The following is a 19,573-nucleotide window of genomic DNA, read 5'->3' as shown; positions in this document are numbered from 1 at the left end:
TCAGTTCCCAGCCACATAGTGTGAAGTGTGCTTCCCACCGAAGGTTATTTGTATCTTATCTATATATACATATATAAATGTGTGTGTGTGTGCGTGTGTGTGTGTGTTTATTCCAGCATAACTCTGGAACACCTCGAACAATTTCAACCAAACTTGGTACACAGAGGACTTACTGTCTGGAAACAAATATTGTGGGGGTAAGACAGCCCTAACACCCCTTGGGGTGTGTGTTCTGTTAAGATACAGCCTGTTGTGCCTTAAAATGGCTTCTACCATATTGCTGTAAAATGGCTTCTACTGTACAGTGCAGTGGAGTCGCCATGGTAACGGCTTCACAGTACTCCACAAGGGGGCTCCTTCTGGTAAGGAGGAAAATCCAACATTAGAAATTACGTTTAGTCTGAGATTATTTTTGAGGAGAAATGTATGGATTAGGATAAATAAATACCCGGGCAATGCCGGGTTATCAGATAGCATTATATATATATATGAGATTCACCCCTTAAAAGCAATGAAACAAAATCCCCCAAAAGAAACAAATTATTACATGGTTTATCTACTACGGTACCATATTTTTGGCAGTTCCCCAAAGAAACAAGACAGAGTTCACTTCATACATAATTTATCTTTGAAGTAGTGGGACTGCTGCAATTGCTATAGAAGACAAATATTTTTGTGTAGATATACAGTGAACTCCCTCTTATCTCTTAATACATTTGTAACTGGGCTTTAAGAAAGATTAGTTCAAATAATTCAGAAAGAATTGACATTCTCCTGCCAAACTTAACTTTAGAAAAGAAGTTCTTGTAGCATAACATTTATTCCTTCTTTGTTATTTTTTTTTGTTTTTTGTTTACAAAACCATCATTGCACCTTAAGCAAACAATATAGTCCATCTGGACATATATAGGCTTTTAATCTTTGAAGTGATTTTTTTAGACATTCATTCTTCTTCAGAGTCCAGGAAGATGCTGCTTATTGGACATAGTTGAGGAGCACAAGTCAAGGCAAAAACAGCATGCAAGACTATTGCTTTCTTGAAAAATAATAACTATTTTCAATTTTACAGACTTTTTATAGAGACAACTTGAAAGTATCAAAAACAAACCTTCAGAACATGAATCATCACTGCTTACGCTAAGCCGCTCAGCATTTCCTTGAACATACTTATTGTATAGTTTTATTCGTAAAGCCCAGCTGAGATCCGGTTGGCGGACAGTATTTTTAAGACGCCGCCTTGCATTGGCAAACCAATTTGACACCTAAATAAAAGACAAATGCATCAAATTTGTCTTTGACCCAGAACATTGAGAACTGAATTTCTCCTCTGTAAATGCGATGAAAGAAGTATAAAAAGTAGACAAATGATTCATAGTTCTACTTTAACAACAATTATATGGGCACTGGAAAAACATCATATTAAGTTCTATGTCTATCAATTATTGAATAAAAGGTCAACCTGTGCTCCTGAATTCTGCTTAATACAGAGTATACTGCGGGAAAAAGATGTGAATTGGCTCAAAAATATCTGGGAGCCACCTGCTACCTACTTCTGCAAAATAACCAACAGCAGAACTGTAAATTGCAGAATCCCAGATGCTAATAGGAAGTGGGCGGCTATATAACTAGGCTATTGAATGCAAGAGACAGATGCAATTTTTCAGGCTTTCAGAGTGCTAGGTCAGTTGTCCTGGTCCCTGTAACCCAGATCATCTTCCCATTTGTGCTGATCACGACACACTAATGGACATTCCGTATGCCAGAGAGCACCATGGGATCAGCCCAGGACCACGTATTATACAGCAACACAAATTTAGATGAGCCAATGTCTGGACTGCATATACTTTCTGAATTCTTTGTTGAATAGTCTGTGTTAATGATTGTACCATTTATTTGTTGGGGAGGGGTAAAGACAGAGAGAGAAAGATTTGTTGGCTTAATAGCTGCATAAGCATCTTCTGTCATATGAAGTGGTAGATATTTATCCATGTAGCTCTTGATACAGGCAATATAAAACTACCGTGATTTATATGCTTACACCTCCACTTCATGGAAAAAGCCAAAATGAAGCCTTGTGCACTCAAGATTTCCATGTCAATAGCAAGCATTATTCACATGAATATGAACAGCTCCCTGTTTCAAAGTGTTCCAGCAGGCAGTAAAGTCCAGCATGAAATAGGGTTATCTCAAGAAAAAGTATCTGGAGCCCCCAAATACTTGAATTTTGGATGTTGTCTTTTCCTCATCAAAACAATTATGAAATTGTCATTTTTGACCATTTAGGAAATAAAGGAAACAAACTCACAATTCATACTGTCTGGAAAAGGAGAAAATAAATAGCCACTCCAAGCACTGTAGCTATCACGATATTTCAAAAAAATAATAATAGAAAGTTTAAAAAGCTGTATTTGAGGCAATAGCTGGTCAAGGAGCAATTTTTAGTATGACATTTCGCTACAGCAATACAGTCAGTTTAGAGTTGATAAATACTGCATTAGTCATTGGCTTCTCAGAACTGTCATTACCATCTCTGTTTGGCTTCTACCTTTCTTTAAAATGCTACATTTCTGTTCATATGAATTGGTCCTATTCCAGAAGCATGTAAAGCCTGAAATAAAACAATTGCATATAGTTCCAAACCCACAGTCACCACCAGATTATTAACTAGGGCGTCCATCAAAGCTTCAAAAGGTCCCAGTAGAAGCACATGGTTAGGCTTTGTAGTTTCCCCTGATGGTCCTGGACCCAAACACCAAACAGCAGCTTGAAGTCCTGGACTGCAAATACATTGCTGACCTCTCCCTCCTTCCCTTCTTCCCCCTCTCCCCACTACCCCCCTCTCTTTCTCTGTTATCAAATAATTTACCGTCTCCATGATACCGCCTGCAAGTGTGTACTGCAGCAATTTTTTGCATTTCATGAATACCTAGATGAAGTAAATTTTAGGAATCCTACATGGGCTACCATCTTGGAACAAAAGGCAGGTTATAAAATGCCATAACCAAGCAAATAAAATTAGAAGGATGCATAGTTCTTAGCTGGAACTAGGAAAATTGTAGCTGTTCAGACTTGGAATGATGTTAGATGCAGTGGGCCACAATTCCCATAATTTCTCAGCAACAGGGCCAAATGCACTGTGCTCTCACAAAACCGGAGGCTCTGAAGCTGGAGAAAGTGTGGATTAACCTTTTTACATGCCCTTCATTCTGTTTTGCTTCTTTTTTCTTATTTACTATTATGATAAACTGTTTCTACTCAGCAAATGTATTTTTCAGGTGGTTTTAGGGCAGGTCTCCCATTTTCCAATGCATTAAATAAACATCATACTTAAAATATAAATCATAAAGTACGTTCCTATCTTTATCTCCTTTGAAGGGAAAAGATTACTAGGATATTGCAGATCGTATTGCTCAAGGATAAACATCTAAAGGAACAATTTATCCAAACTGTGTTCTCCAGATGTGTGGGTCAATAATAGGTTGAAGCTAGCTCTGGGGTCGGCAACCTTAAACCCTGAAAGAGTCACAAAGGTTCTAACTAGAAGCCTCCCGCCTGGTTCAATTCTGGAATCATCCAGAAGTCTAGTTCTCCCACCATAGAGTCTCCTCCTAGCATGGCATCCTTTTTCCTCTATCTATCAATTGTGGAGCTGACCAGCAACAGGGAGCCGCAGCAGAGCGATAAAAGAGCCACATGCGGCTGCAGAGCCATGGGTTGCTGACCCATGAACTAGCTGAAAGTTTTGAGAGTTGAAGTTCAAGACATCTGAAGATTGGAAATGATTGAAAGGGAGAAGATGGCTCACCTAAGTGATTTTCTCTTCCTGAGTAAATTATATCCTATGCAGTATATACTTTTGCATAGCTGAATATTGCCAGAGTCTCAGAAGCTCAAAAGCAAGCCATTAGTCATACTGTGGCAAATCATATTCAACAATAAAGCCATTCATATTTCCCCTTCTGGAAAGAATGTTCAGCTTTTTTTTTAATTCCTAGGAATGGCTAAAACCAAATTTAAAATAAAATAAATCCACCCCTACGGGAATAGTGCAAATGAAAACATGACATACAGCATTCATTGCAAATTAGCAGGACAAATTGCTAGCCTCCAAATTGAGGGCTAATTGGCGAGATAAATATAGGCTGCGGCTTTTAGTCGAATATGGCTTCCTGCTCTAGTTCTGTAGTTTCGGAGTATAATGTTTCTGGCTCTAAAGCAAATGGGAGAAGAGGGAGTCTAGAAGTTACATGAATTAGGCACCGTATTCACTGAGCTTCAGCTATACAGATGTTTTCCCCAAATCTTCTTTTAGAAACCTTCTTCCTTTCCTTAAGACAAAATTATCTAATACAGGGACGATTTGCCTTGTTTGTTGGTTAATATTTTGCCAGGAACTCAGACAAGCAAATTGCATCATTCTCTCCCTCCCTCCCCTCTCTCTCTATCTTTTTCTCTCTCTCTCCCTCTCTCTTTCTCTCTCTCTCTCCCTTCCTCTCTCTTTCTCTCTCCCTCTCTCTCTTCCTCCCTCTCTCTTTTTCTCTCCCCCTCTCCCTCTTTCTCTCTTCCTCTCTCCCTCTCTCTTTCTCTCTCTCCCTCCCTCTCTCTTTCTCTCTCCCTCCCTTTCTCTTTCTCTCTCTCCCTCCCTCCCTCTTTCTCTCTCCCTCCCTTTCTCTTTCTCCCTCCCTCCCTCTCTCTTTCTCTCTCTCCCTCCCGCTCTCTTTCTCTCTCTCTTTCACACTCACACACACACTACAAATCCCCTGTGGGGCAGGATTGACTGAAGGAATGGTCCCAAGTCCCCTCAGTGAACTTCCACCGCTGAGTTGAAGTTGGATCTCCAAGTCCTAGCTTATTACTTTTAGTCATCTTAAATTAGAGTTTCCCAACCTTGGCAATTTTCAGGTGCTGGTATATGGACTTTAACTTCCAGAATTACACAGCCAGCCTAGCGATTGCTGAAAATTCTAGGATTGAAATACACTCATCATTAAAACCCCAACGTTGGGAAATAGATTCTTGGGGAAACAGTAGATTCTGTTTTCCACCAGAAACTCAATGTTAATTTTTCCAGCTTGCTTGCATTGCTTGTGGTACCTTCCTTCCTTCCTTATTTACGGGTACTTACCCACTTATTTACTTACTTGTAGTGAATAAAATTGAGAGGGTGTACAAAAGCTTTGCTTTCTCTGTCACTCTACAATGTCTACTTTTACTTCATTAGGATTTCCATATAATTAAATGCCCCAAGCTAGTACATGGTCAGTGGTGTCTCATTGTACTTAATATGTTGGTGTATGATTGGGGGATTAAAATAAAACCATCTGTAACTAGAAAATTGTTGGCTAAAGAAAAATGCTAGTAAGACATCTTAGGACTCCCCAGCTGGATTCAGAAAACTTATCATTTGCTTACAATTTAGCATTCTTTTGGTTGCATAGGAAATCATAAATACAATTTTCTTCTGATAGAAGAAACCAAAATAATAAACAATCAGAAAGGGAGGCAACCACAAGTATTGCTAATAAGAAAATATTTACAGGGTACGTTTTCTGAATTTCTTCCTATTAAGACTGCACAATTGACATGATTAAAAAGGTTTTTCACCCTTCTATTAAACATTCAAATATATATAATACACATAATGAACGCAGTAACTAGTGTTAATACTATAATGCCTTGGTTAAAGCCACACTTGGAATATTGCATCCAGTTTTGGTCGCCATGATTTAAAAAAAGATATTGAAACTCTAGGAAGAGTTCAGAGAAGAGCAACGAAGATGATCAGCCTAAAACATAAAGGCTTATAAAGAATGGCTAAGCATATAAAGAATGCTAAAACTTATAAAGAATGGTTGCTGGAATTGTTATGTCTAGTTTAATGAAAAGAAGGTCTAGGGGTTATATGATAGCAGTGTTCCAATATCTAAGGGATTGCCATAAAGAAGAGGGGATGAACCTCCCTCCTGAAAGGGAGGGATGTGGGCAACCCTTTACAAGATAGAGCTGAGGAGTTTGTCCAATTCCTCGCGGATAAAGTTGCTCGGCTTCGGACAGACCTGGACTCCAATTGCTCAGAGTCAGCCAAGGTACCGGGGGAGGGTCTTGGGCGGCATCTATGGATTGATTTTCAACTTATTACTCCTGAGGAAGTGGACAAGGCCATGGGAGCAGTGAATGCCTCCACGTGTGTGCTGGACCCGTGCCCCTCCTGGCTGGTAGCGAACAGCAGGGAGGTGACATGGGGCTTGATCCAGGCAATAGTTACCGCCTCCCTTCGGGAGGGGTTCTTTCCCCCCGCCCTAAAGGCAGCGGTGGTGAGACCCCCCTTGAAAAGGCTGTCTTTGGATCCAGCCATTTTAAATAACTATTGTCCAGTCTCCAACCTCCCCTTTGTTGGGAAGGTTGTTGAGAAAGTGGTGGCCTCTCAGCTCCGGCGGTCCTTGGATGAAACCGATTATCTAGACTCCTTTCAGTCTGGATTCAGGCCTGGCTACAGCACTGAAACTGCTTTGGTCGCACTGACCGATGATCTCTGGAGAGCCAGGGACGGGGGTCATGCCTCCGTCCTAGTGCTCCTTGACCTCTCAGCAGCCTTTGATACCATCAACCATGTTATCCTTCTGCGACGGTTGCGAGAGGTGGGAGTGGGAGGCACCGTTCTTCGGTGGTTCTCTTCCTACCTCTCGGACAGGTCGCAGCTGGTGTTGGTTGGAGGGCAGAGGTCGACCCCTAGGCCCCTTAAGTATGGGGTGCCGCAGGGTTTGGTCCTGTCCCCCCTCCTGTTTAACATCTACATGAAGCCGCTGGATGAGATCATTCGGCAGCATGGGATAAAATATTACCAGTACGTGGATGATACACAGTTGTATCTGTCCGCCCCGTGCCAACTCAGTGAAGCGGTTGACGTGATGTGTCAGTGCCTGGAGGCTGTCAGGGTCTGGATGGGGGTAAACAAACTTGCACTCAATCCTGACAAGACCGAGTGGCTTGTGTTTTTCCCTCCCAATAATTGGCCATGTATTCCAACTCTCAGGCTGGGGGGTGAAATTATACGCCCCTCAGACAGGGTTCGCAATTTGGGAGTCCTCCTGGATCCACAGCTGACTTTAGAACATCATTTGTCGGCTGTGACCAGGGGGGCATTTGCCCACGTTCGCCTGGTGCACCAATTGCGTCCCTACCTGAACCGGGAGGCTCTCACAACAGTCACTCACACCCTTGTGACCTCAAGACTGGACTACTGTAATGCGCTCTACATGGGGCAGCCCTTGAAGAGCATTCGGAGACTTCAGTTTGTCCAGAATGCAGCCGCGCGAGCAATTGTGGGTGCAACTCGGTACACCCACATTACACCTATCCTCCGCGAGCTGCACTGGCTGCCTATTGGTCTCCGGACATGCTTCAAGGTGCTAGTCGTTACTTATAAAGCCCTACATGGTATTGGACCTGGGTACTTGAGAGACCGCCTCCTGCCAATCACCTCCCAAAGACCTATTAGATCCCACAGACTAGGCCTCCTCCGAATTCCATCTGCCGGCCAGTGTCGACTGTCGACCACCCGGAGGAGGGCCTTCTCTGTGGCTGCTCTGGCCTTCTGGAATGATCTCCCTGTGGAGATTCAGACCCTCACCACCCTTCAGGCTTTCCGCAAAGCCGTCAAGACCTGGCTGTTCCGGCAGGCCTGGGGTTGATGAGTTCCCATCCCCACTCGAATTGTTGTGGCTGTTGAGAGTTTTAAATTGTCTTCTGTATTTTGTTCTCTGTCTTTTTGTTTTTTTCTGTATTGTTCCCATTCCCTTCTGGTTTGTTAGCCGCCCTGAGTCCCTCTGGGATTAGGGCGGCATACAAGTTTAATAAACGTATAACCTAACCTAACCTATTCTCCAAAGCACTTGAATGCATGAAAAGAAGCAATGGATGGAAACTAATCAAGGAGAGAAGTAACCTAGAATAAGAAGTAGTTTTCTGATAGTTAAAACAATTAATCAGAGGAACAACTTGCCTCCAGAAGTTGTGAATACTCCAACACTGGAAGTTTTTAAGAAGAGATTTTTTCTTAAATAAATCTTCTAGAGTCTTCTAGTCCAACCCCATGCTCAGGCAAGAAACCCTATGCCATTTGTCTGAAATGCAATTATGCAATCTTACTCATATTTACCCAACACCGAATTCCACTAAGTTCAGTGGGTTTTAGGAAAACGCTGATCGGCTTCATATTGCAATTTAAATGGGCTACAATTAATAACAATAATCAACTGTGGTGGATTACGAGGATTTTTTTCCCTCCCAATTTGGCATTAATCCCATCATAAGAAAGATTTGACTGAAACTGAAATAAAACCATAGCTCTAACGCTATATCAACTTAACCAAATAAAACTAACATAGCAACGTGTTACGGAATTTGACAGAATGATGCGAAGGAAAAGGTCAACCTTATTACATGGAATGCATGACAAGGAAATACAGATCATGAGAATGCTTTTTTTTGGTCAACTCCAGAAGTGTCCTGGCACTTAACAATCCTAGATTAAAGTCAGTCATCCAACACTATTTGATTATCTGGAATTCACAGCTTCAAGGAATGAGAACTATTTTTCAAATGTATATTAAAACACAACCCAGTTCTCAAGATAAAATAATGTTGGTTTGAGTTGTGGTTGCAGAGAAATTATTCTACATTCAGGTATGACTTGAAATTATACTCTGCCTTTGTTATTCTTGATGAGCTGGGCTTCTTATAATCAATAATCAGATCTCAACCACAATTCATTCTCTCCTTTTCTTTCCCTTCATGCAGATATGACAGAATTGCTGGACCAAGTATAGAAGAAGCATATGGAATGTTTTATTATAGTTCTTTTCTTTGTTTGTTTGTTTTCAGACCATGTGCTTCTGTCAAATAAAATAGATTGACAATAAAATGAAGCATTTTTCTTCTTAACCAAACAAGCCATTTAATTTCTGTGGAACATATTGCCATGAAAAGTTAAGAAGGCAAAGGATTACATTTAATAAAAGTCATTCAAAAAGGGGAAAAATTAATGGGAGTATCCAACTTATTCCTAAATAGTTAAAGAAATCAAATGATAAGGTTAGTGGTTTGATTTAGAATGAGCACATATCTCCAAACCTGCCTAATTTTTATTAAGGATTGTTGGGGGCAAGATGCTGACTCTGTAAACTGCTTAGAGGGGGCTGTGAAGCACTATGGAACTGTATATAAGTCTAAGTGCTATTGTTAGTGCTAAGAAATCACAATTAAAGCCAAAACATTGAAATCAAATATTTTATTTACTTTTACCGCAGTATTCCCCAACTGATTTCCTCCACCCTGTTCAAGTGATCTCCATCCAACCAAACCACAATTATGGATGCTACAGTCCCCAAGTATAGACAGTCATGTTGATGTCAACTGGAAGCCTAAATCAAGCCATCCTAGTTTCTAGAGGAATTATTTAATGTACCCATACAATAATGGTTTCTTGCCATAGTTTAATTCCCAACTTTCTTCTAGTATCAATAGTGTTAAGGCAGAGGTAGATAGATACTTATTTCTGGAACAGAGCAAAACAATAAAATCAAATTAATATTCAGATAAAAGTTTGTGGCTGCTTCTTTTTTGAAATGAAATAGCTGGTATTCGGTTTCCATTTAATTGAACAGAAAAATAAATCTACATGTACATGAAAGAGCAGCTGAAGTACACTCCAGCTGAACCGGGAACTCTACTTGTTTGTTCAATACCATTGGAAGACACAAGATTGAGGGAAACGATTATAGGACATCTTTCCAGATTAAAAATCATACTTGGCCTTTGAATGTCAACCTGGGTTATACTCTCAATAGTACTAAAATTAAACATGGTTAATATTATTCTCTAATCATTACAGCCATGGAAGATTTGTCACTCTAGGAACAGAATGTTCAAGAGAGCTCCCAAATATTCTTCTGAAACATGCCAAAACTTTTCCTGTCTTACGGGAGTTTGGCAGTTTTTGAAAGTAAATCCTCCAAGTCTGGTTTCAAGAATTTACTTCCAGAAATCAACAAACCTCCTGAATGAGATTATCTGAAGGGAAATGGAACATTCTGGAATGCCACTCCCACGTAAACAAATTTTTACTCTTCTCTATTTTTTCTCCTCCTTCTATTACATTAAATAAAGTTTATAACTTGTTGGTACATCTGATGGCAACCAGTCAGATTTTTTTAAATCAAAGTCTACAGAGTATTTTCTTCTTACCTGGACCAGAGTCATCTGGGAGCCCAAAGCCAGCAAGATCTTCTCAGTCTTCGTTGGGTAGGGGTTATCCCGGTGCTTATACAACCACTGCTTCAGTGGTCGTGCCATATCCTGCAGGGCCTGGCGCTTGTGTCTCACCTTCCCACTGTTCTGCCGGGCGCTGTGAATGAGGTAAGAGAGAGGGGAGAGAAAGAGGTATATTGATATTTCAGGAGGAAAGGGGAGTTCTATGAGTGCTATCCATTCATACGACAACTCATGGGGTGGAGAAGTAGAAGAGCATCAGTGAATCACGAAAGGGAACTATTTGTCATGACTGTATGCATCAGGTTTCCCCAATGTGCTACTCCAATCCAGGGTTGAGAATGGAACTGATAAAATGTTCTGCAAAAATGACCTCTAGGCTTCCATTTGTGGAAGACTGATCTATAGCTTCTCCCATCCCCCAAAGTCAGAATAGCAGATATAGACTCTAATCAATGTGGACGGGGTTACTTTTATTTACTCTGTGTAAATGTTAAAGCTGTAATTCAGCCTTTCCCAACTAGTTTATCCTTCCAATGAAGGAGAGGGGCTGGATTACAACCCCTTCTAAACATGGTGGAGGTTAGGTTGGGATATATTGATTTATGGCTTTGAATACATGCATGTGAATTTGTAGAGGTTATGGTACCTATTGTGATGATTTTCCATTATTTGTGACATCAACACACCTCAAATGGAATATCCTTGGCACATAAAATATTTTGTTCTACACCATGCAGAGTTATTTTTATGAGATGGTAGCTATATAAATTAAATAAATAAATGAATACAATTATATTTTAAAATACTGTATTAAATCAACAATTTTAATGCTCAAATAACAGATTTAATATTCAATCTATCCAAAGGCAATTATACTAAACAAACATAATCATGAAGGCTATAGTCCAAATTAAGTGTGTGATAAACTATCTTATATTCCTATTTTTTATAAAAGTGGTTCAAAACAATTTAGGACTATTTAACTTTCAATATATTGGCTAGTTTCACACCACACTTTAAGCCATGGCAACATTACCCATGACTTGTTCAGGATTAGCAGAAAAAAATTCAGCCATAAATCATAATGACATAATGGCTATTGCTCAAGCAATAGCCTATGCCAGAATGAAATAAGCTACATTACGGTTTCCCATATACAGATTCCCATTAGAGGGCCTGTTAGTGCTAACACAACCAGAGATGCCCTCCATAACACAAATAATTGTAATGTTTTCTAACTACAAATAGTTCTTAATTTATAATCATCCATTTAGTGACCATTCAAAACTATTATGTCACATGACCAGTTTTCCCACTTAAGAACTATTGCACCCTCTCCATAGTCCCGTCATTAAAATTCAGGCACTTGGCAACTGGCAATATTTACAATGATTGCAGTGTCCTGGAGTCATGTGATCAATTTGCAACCTCCCCAGACAGCTTCCAACAAAGTCAATGGGGGAGGCTGGATTTATACTAATGGCTGCATGATTCATTGAACAACTGCAGTGGTTCACTTAACAAATATGGCAAGAAAAGTCATAAAATGGGGCAAAGCTCACTCTACAACCGCCTTACTAAGCAATGGAAATTCTGGTCACAGCTGTAGTCCTCAACTTACAACCACAATTGAGCCCAAATGTATGTTGATAAGTGAGAAATTTGTTAAGTGAGTTTTCCCCCATTTGATGACTTTTCTTGCCACATTTGTTAAGTGAATCCCTGCAGCTGTTAAGTTAGTAAAATGGTTGTTAAGTGAATCTGGTTTCTCCATTGACTTTGCTTGTCAGGAGGTGACTACATGACTCCTGGACACTGCAAATGTCATACATGTCAGTCAGATGTAAATCATGTGGCCATGGGGATGCTAAAATGGTTGTAAGTGTGAAAAGCGGTCATAAGTCACTTTTTTCAGTTATGTAATTTTGAATGGCCACTAGGTGGACTGATGTAAGTCGAGGACTTCTTGCCTACCTGTACTGCATCATTATTTTTGTGAATAGGAGCTTCGCTTCTACCCTCCCTCCAAGTTTTCCCTTCTCCACGTTTGCTAGGGGCTGAATATGAATAAAGCACAGTGGTGAGTTCCTACCCGTTCGGACCGGTTCAGCCAAACTAGTAGTGGTTTGACGGTCTGAGTTGCTGGAACTGGCAGCGACCCAGGCCTGCCACGCCCCTGAACTGGTTTTTCAGGCAGCACTGTAGGCACCGCCATCTTGTTTTTTGCTTCTGCGCATGTGGAGAACAATTTTTATTGCACTGCCAGAACCCACCCCTGATACAGCAGAATATGGATACAGCCACCCCAAATTTCATCTCCATTGGCTTTGTCTCTTTTGGCTTCTTAGATTTGGAATGTCTTATTGCTATCAAGCAGCTGTCTTTTCACAGGCATGTGATTACAACAATTCCAACTTCAGCTGGATTATCAGTATCATCCTAGAAGTCACAATGATAAATAGGGACATACTCTGGAGCATTTCCTAACATATTCTTGTCATTGTACATGATCAATGGTAATTACAAGCAACATAAAGGAGAGCCCTGCTGGTTAAACTAAAGGTCAATTGATTCCAAATATTTCCCAGAAGGATCTCTCAGACATATGGGTCAACTGAAGCATGAAGGCCACAGTTCTTTAAACAAAGATCTAAAGGCATTCAGAGCAGCCCACAAGTACAGACATATGAGGGAGTGTGGATTTACAAACTATGCATAATCATTTATTCAGGTTTTATGGAAGAATAAGCAGAGAGGAACTTGTTTATTCCTTAACATGTTTACCTCGCTAACTGTATTTTTCAAAAAAAACCATCCCTACTAGCTATAACAGTTTTGATAGCTCTTATATTCATAAAATCAAAATAACATTGCAGAAAGCCAATATATAAGAATGCAAACCAAGGGCAAAATTCAGCCCCAAGGGATGGAGAAAAAAGGAGTTGCCAAACTGGATGCTTTGATGATTTAAATAGCATCGTCCAGTTCTGGCCTGCATACTATCTCAACTTCTTATGAAGATAAAAGATCTTTCTCAAGAAAGGAAGCTGTTAAAACACTGTCTGACCTTGGAAGAAGGATTTGAGAAGAAAAGAAAATGCAGACAAAACAGTGTTTGCTAACAGAAAACATTTGGTATTTGACACGAGCCTTTAGCTTTTCTCTCCACTGGGATAGAGATGCAGCCAAAGCAAGCAAGTTCAGCAATCTTCTCCAATGTAGACCTTTTCAGTCATGCTGGAGAAAATGTCAGAAGTTGCCATCCCATTATTTCCAGGGCATTAAGGTGTGAAGGGCTGGCTTAATCAACACACTTTTTCCTGCACCATTCTTTCAATTCTACCTTTAAACAAGGGATCTACTACACTGAGCATCTAGCAATAAGGATACTATTAGGATGCAATCCCCTTGGAAGCAGCAAGAGAGGAGCACAAAAACACAAAGAATTTCCCATGAATTAGTATCAGTCCAACAGACCACACTACTGTAATAACAGTAAGTGGACCTTACTCCCAAACCCGTACAATCAATGGGAGGTGACTGGGCTTACTAATAATTTCCTCCATAATGTAGGATAGTATTTCACAATCTCATCAGTTTAAAGATGCGTGAACTTCAATTCCCAGAATTCCCTAGCTAGCATGCTGTGGAATTCTGAGAGTGGAAGTCATACATTGTAAAGTTTCCGACCTTCAGAAACATTGGTATAGAGCAAAGGTGTCAAACCCAAGGCCCAAGGGTCGGATCTGGCCCGCAGAATAGTTACATATGGCCCAGTGGTTGGTTCCTACCGGTTTGGGCCTATTTGGCCAAACTGGTAGTGGTTTGGTGATCTGGGTCACTGGAACTGGCAGTGACCCAGGCCTGCCTGCCACACTCCCGAATCGGTTCTCCCAGAAGCAGAGCAATAGCAATAGCAATAGCAGTAGACTTATATACCGCTTCATAGGCCTTTCAGGCCTCTCTAAGCGGTTTACAGAGAGTCAGCATATTGCCCCCAACAATCTGGGTCCTCATTTTACCCACCTCGGAAGGATGGAAGGCTGAGTCAACCCTGAGCCGGTGAGATTTGAACCGCTGACCTGCTGATCTAGCAGTAGCCTGCAGTGCTGCATTTAACCACTGCGCCACCTTGCAATAAGAGCAATTCTTATTGCACTGCGCATGCGTGCGCAGCCATGAGCATGCTGGCAGTACCCACCCCTGATCTGGTCCCCTGGAAATAGGGAAGGACTAGCAATTCTTATTGCACTGCGCATGCATGCGCAGCCATGAGCATACTGGCAGTGCCCATCCCTGATCTGGTCCCCTGGAAATAGGGGAGCACTGGCCCACAGTGCTTCTACCAGTGAAAATGGGTTCCCGAGCTCCCTTTTCACTGCCACAGCCTCCTGCAACCCTCTGCCAGTAAAATGGAGCTCAGTTTTCAGTGGCAGAGGGATGCAGGAGGCCGTGGTAGGCAAAAACGGAGCTCGGGATCCAGTTTTCGTTGGCAGAGTGCTTGAGCTACCACAGATGCCTCTGATACGAGTGATGTGAAGTTGGCCACACCATCCTGGCCTCATCCACTCTGCCCCTCTGAGGTCAAACATAACCCTGATGTGGCCTTCAATTAAATTGAGATATAGAGGGACAGTTTAATCTTCTCCAGTTTCCTTAAGCAATTGAACATTTTCAAGTATATTTGAAAGTAGGCAAATCTGTCTCAATGGGAGACAACACGTAAATTTCCAGGCACATCATTTTGGGAAAGTTACATCATGGATCTTGTGCTGCTTAAAGCAAACTGGACCTAAATTAACCTGTGCGTAACTAAAATAAAGCCTGGTACAAGAAAAGCAAGGTTAAAAATCTGCCAAATCTAGAATGAATGCTTTCTCTGAATGAGTTTTTGTAAAGAAGCCTATTTTATTTTCAGGCTTTATTCTACTGTCGCTTTAGAGTTCACAATCTGGTAGGCAGGCAGGGCAGCAAAGCAGCCACGTTGTTCTTTTGAGTCATGCGCTGGTAACCAAGGTGGGAGCAGGAATAAGAGTAGCTAAACCATCCTGGACCAGAGAAAAATACGAATTAGTTTAACTAGAGTTAAATTTAATTAAACACAATCAATATCACTCTTCTGTACATAATACATTCTCCTCTCCTTTGCATTAGAGTTAATATTTAGTATTAATACTTGGAGAGAACCTGGGGCTGTACCCAAGGGTTTTAGTGGTTTCCACAGTCTTCATTTTCACAGCTGTACAATATGCTTGTTGAACACGCTGTGAGCCAAGCTGAGGACAGTAGATGGCTTTTATTATGGTAGGCAACAATAGGGGATATCCTCCCAAGATCAACAATGTCTTCATAGGAAAAAAATTTCCCTAGTTTGGAGCAGGAGATAAAGAATTAAATTTCACCCACCCACCCTTACTTCAGGTGCTTCTATTTGCATTTTAAATGAAGACAACTGACCTCAGATAAAAACTTCCGAAGCCAACTGATAAATATATATAATCAAAGGGGCATGAAGAGTTCAGGACCTGGGAGAAATTGTTGCAAAGCCAAGTGTCAGCTTGGCTATGAGCCCCAAGAATGAACTGAGAAGCTGAGATCAATTCGCAGGGCAAGAGGATGTGATGGGAAGCAACCTTGCTTTCTGATAACACAACACAAACATTTTGCATATTGTTTATCTCGGAGCAAGCCTCCCCTTCGGGATTATTTTGTGAAAACCATTCCTAGCATGTTCTCACAATTCCAAAATGGGGCAGCCACTTCCCCAAAGTGAGGAATTTGGTTGAACCGATAAGTGTGGCTAATGTGACCTTGTTTTCAGATCTAGCAATTTTTACACATCTGGCTATTCAAGATATTTAGATAATAACTTCCTTCCCACTTCCAAAGTCTTACATCTGTTTATGACTAATTATTAAGGGGAGCAAGTGTCAGCCATTTCTGCACTTGACCAATCTTAAATGAAAAAAAAATGTGACTTTTGCAGACAACCCAGTATTGATAAGCAATTAGTATTCTAGATATACATAATGACTGATGGAGAGATAATATTGCACTCTAGATTTTTGTCTAGGCAAAGACAAATGTCTGCCTGATGGGATGCTTGTACATTCCTATCCCAACAGAAGTTCATCCAATGGAAGACATGAACAACTTCGTCTCATCTCTCAGGCATGTGCTGTTTTTTTAGGCATGTCCTGTTTAATTAATGTAAAGCCTAACCATATGCAGTCCCCCTTCATGGAAAGAAGCTTTACTGAATAAAGTTCCATGGAATTTACACAGAGGCAAGTTTACATAAGTTTGGATCCACCGTATCCAAAATCAGAACACAAAGGAGAATCATTGAGAGAAACAGATTATAATTAGGGGCAGGTTTGCTCTCCCCTCAAAACCAGTCCAGGACATTTGGTATCCCCAGGGAGAAGACTGGATGCAAGTACACAAATCAAGCAACTAGACTTGGTCTTTCCACACCCCCCCACCACCACCAAATATCAGAACCTGCCTTTCCAAACTGGTGCCAGTTTCTGGTTAAGATTCTGGAGTTTGATCCTGTAATGCTATTTTCCTCTAAAGATGCTGCTTCTAAACGGTGCTTGTTCCCTGCCCACTCATGAATGCCTCTCCCCCTTCTTAAAATTTGTTTTTGGGACTTTTTTTTACTTGTTACTATTATTGTTGAAATGTAATTCTGCATAAATCAGTTCGTAGTAGCATCTCAGCACAGCACAACCATTCTTTTGGTAACCTTAAATATTTTTAAAGTATAAACTTGATGTGATTTTTAACTTTTCATTTCAGGGAAAAAGAATCTCCTCTCCCTTTCCACTTTTGACATCCCTTAAATTTTTCTCACAAATGAGCGTTCTGATCTATGTGCATTTCTCCTAGACTTGTCACATTCTGTTCATGAAGGTATCGATGATCCTCTATTGGATGTCCATGCAGAAACCATCAACTCACCCACCCACCCATTTTATGGCTCTTTCTGAACAAAGGGGGCAAATGTTGATTCCTTTGGACTCCTAATGTAGGCACAAGAGAAATATTAAGTTATACATGTGAACACAATAACCATTGGGGCAGTCAACCACAAAATAATTGTGCAAAAGCATTCCTTAAAAACCAAAGTTGAGTAAATTTGCAGGGCCCATAAGCACATATTATCCATCACCTGAAAAGCAATCATAAACAGCAGTAAGTTTGCTTTGCATGGTTGAAATAGCCACAACCAAAGGAATTCTGGATTAATTAATTGACACCATATTGATTATTGTCTCTAGCTGTCTGTCAAATGTAATATTGTTTAATAGATACTGCTAGTTTCCTTATTTTTCAAATTATTGTTGCTGCTGCTGCTGCTGCTGCTGTAATTGTTGTAATTGTTGTTATTATTTTCAGCAACATCAGTTTGCTCAGATGTAAATCCCAGTTAAGTCTCTCTTTCTCCTAGGTAAATGTTCATCCACTTTAATTTCCAGTCATTATCCTTGAACATTTTTTTTTCTATTCTCACAATACTTAGGTAGCTGCTGGTTTCCATTTCATGCCAGCTGTATTCACAGTTTCTACAATGCCAGCTGCCCAGCCGATCAGTGGGATTTTTCATCTTCCAAAACATGCCACTTTTTGAAAGTGTGTGGAACATAATTGTGAGTAATGGGATGCCGAGTTGAGCTTAACAAGGAAGGTTTGGGAAGTTGAGGTCTTGGCAAAAGGGCATAAGTGTTGGGTTGGTTGGATCATTGAAGTAAGTGCCCTGATAGGAAAGGCTAAGGCAGGTGGAGATGGACAGCGACTCCAGAATGTAATTCAACCTGTGCTCCAGCCTCTCACTTCTCCTGCCCAGACAACCCTCCCTTCCTCCCACCTGCTCTCCAAGCCCTGACCCAGCAGCCTGCGGGCGCTTACCCGGTCTTCTTATGGCGAACGGTGAGGTTGTCTTTATTGGGAGGGCGGTCGGGAAAGAGGACCTCCGGGCGAGGGGTGACCTCCAAGAGCGGCCCGTAAGGACGGGCTGCTGTTTCTGTCGTGCTCCTTGGCGGTTTCTTCGAAGAGCACTTGGCCGCTGAGCTTGTTGAAGACGATGGTGTTCATGGCTGGAGGATGGCAATGTCCTTCAGGCGGAGAGCAGGACGGCTGAGTGCGGGCAGGCAGTCCGGTCAGTGGGGACAGGCGCGCGCTGCCAAGGAGAACTTCGGGTTATTCGGGGTTCCGGACATCACCCGACGCATCGCGAGGAGGGGTGGGAAGGAAAGGGGGCGAACAAGATCAAGGACGAGGACTTTCCCGCGAAGGGAGAGCCTCCAGGAGCAGCTGCATTAGACGTCAGGGGCTACCGAAGGAGCGCGCGCCCCTTGACTCCCTCCCCATCCCTCCCCCGGAACAGGGCGGGAGAGAAGGGCGATCGAAAAGTCGCCAATGTTGAAGAGCGGACCACCAGTCGCTTTTCGAAACGTCCCCGCTAAACTCAACCCCCCATCCCACATTCCGCCAAGCCATCTCGTGGTCGGTTTGATCAGAGCGAAAAGCGAACCTAGGCGCAAAGTTGTGCCTCTTCAAGCAAAGCTTACCGGTCGGAGAGAGGTGGAAACGCGGCGCGCTCCAACCAAACCAAACGCTCTGCTGAACTACTGCGCGATTCTAATCTTCGATGCGCGTTTATGAGGTTTTAAAGGCTTCCTTTTACCGGGCTGTTTCCATCCCTTGTGAGCATCACTCTCAACCACCGAATCGGAGACGAAAACCCAGCATCACCTGCTTAATTTGCCTCCCTGTCCGCGAATGAGAGGCGGAAGGAACTTCCGTCTGGAGGGCAGGTGGCTTGGGCAGAAGGGCGTAGCTGATGTGGTGTCTCGGGGCTCCCCTTCACGGCTCGCGCACGGCCGGTCCCGTTCCCCGCCTCCTTTACACCTGTCTGCACGCCCCCTAGTGACAGGACCAATTCTTCCAGCGAACGAGGGACTTTCGCCAGAGAGAGTTTTCGCAATAATTGGACTGTTCCTCTCAAATACAACAGAAGAGAGAGAGAGAGAGAGAGAGAGAGAGAGAGAGAGAGGAGGGAGAGGGAGAGGGAGAGGGAGAGGGAGAGGGAGAGGGAGAGGGAGAGGGAGAGGAGAGGGAGAGGGAGAGGGAGAGAGGGAGAGAGAGGGAGGGAGGGAGGGAGGGAGGGAGGGAGGGAGGGGGAGAGAGAGAGAGAGAGAGAGAGAGAGAGAGAGAGAGAGAGAGAGAGAGAGAGAGAGAGAGAGAGAGAGAGAGAGAGAGAGAGAGAGAAATGGGCTAGGAAAAGGGGGACAAA

General features: G+C 42.1%; 1 protein-coding gene across 1 annotated transcript in view; it reads right to left on the bottom strand.

Annotated features, from left to right (window-relative positions):
- The window catches only part of MKX (mohawk homeobox), a 60,914-nt gene extending 42,485 nt beyond the window's left edge, over positions 1-18,429 (bottom strand). Inside the window, 4 exon segments of the mRNA XM_014075841.2 lie at positions 1,109-1,262; positions 10,246-10,405; positions 18,187-18,302; positions 18,304-18,429. Of these exon segments, the coding sequence (XP_013931316.2) occupies positions 1,109-1,262; positions 10,246-10,405; positions 18,187-18,302; positions 18,304-18,372 (499 nt within the window). The 5' untranslated portion in view covers positions 18,373-18,429.
- Positions 18,430-19,573: the final 1,144 nt, after the last annotated feature.

Source organism: Thamnophis sirtalis, unplaced genomic scaffold, assembly GCF_051295495.1.
Source record: "Thamnophis sirtalis isolate CommonGarterSnake01/CBP01778 unplaced genomic scaffold, rThaSir2_p1.2 scaffold_4, whole genome shotgun sequence".
NCBI classification, from domain to species: Eukaryota; Metazoa; Chordata; class Lepidosauria; order Squamata; family Natricidae; genus Thamnophis; species Thamnophis sirtalis.
The sequence above is the reverse complement of the archived record's forward strand: the minus strand, read 5'-3'. Positions and strand labels throughout refer to the sequence as shown.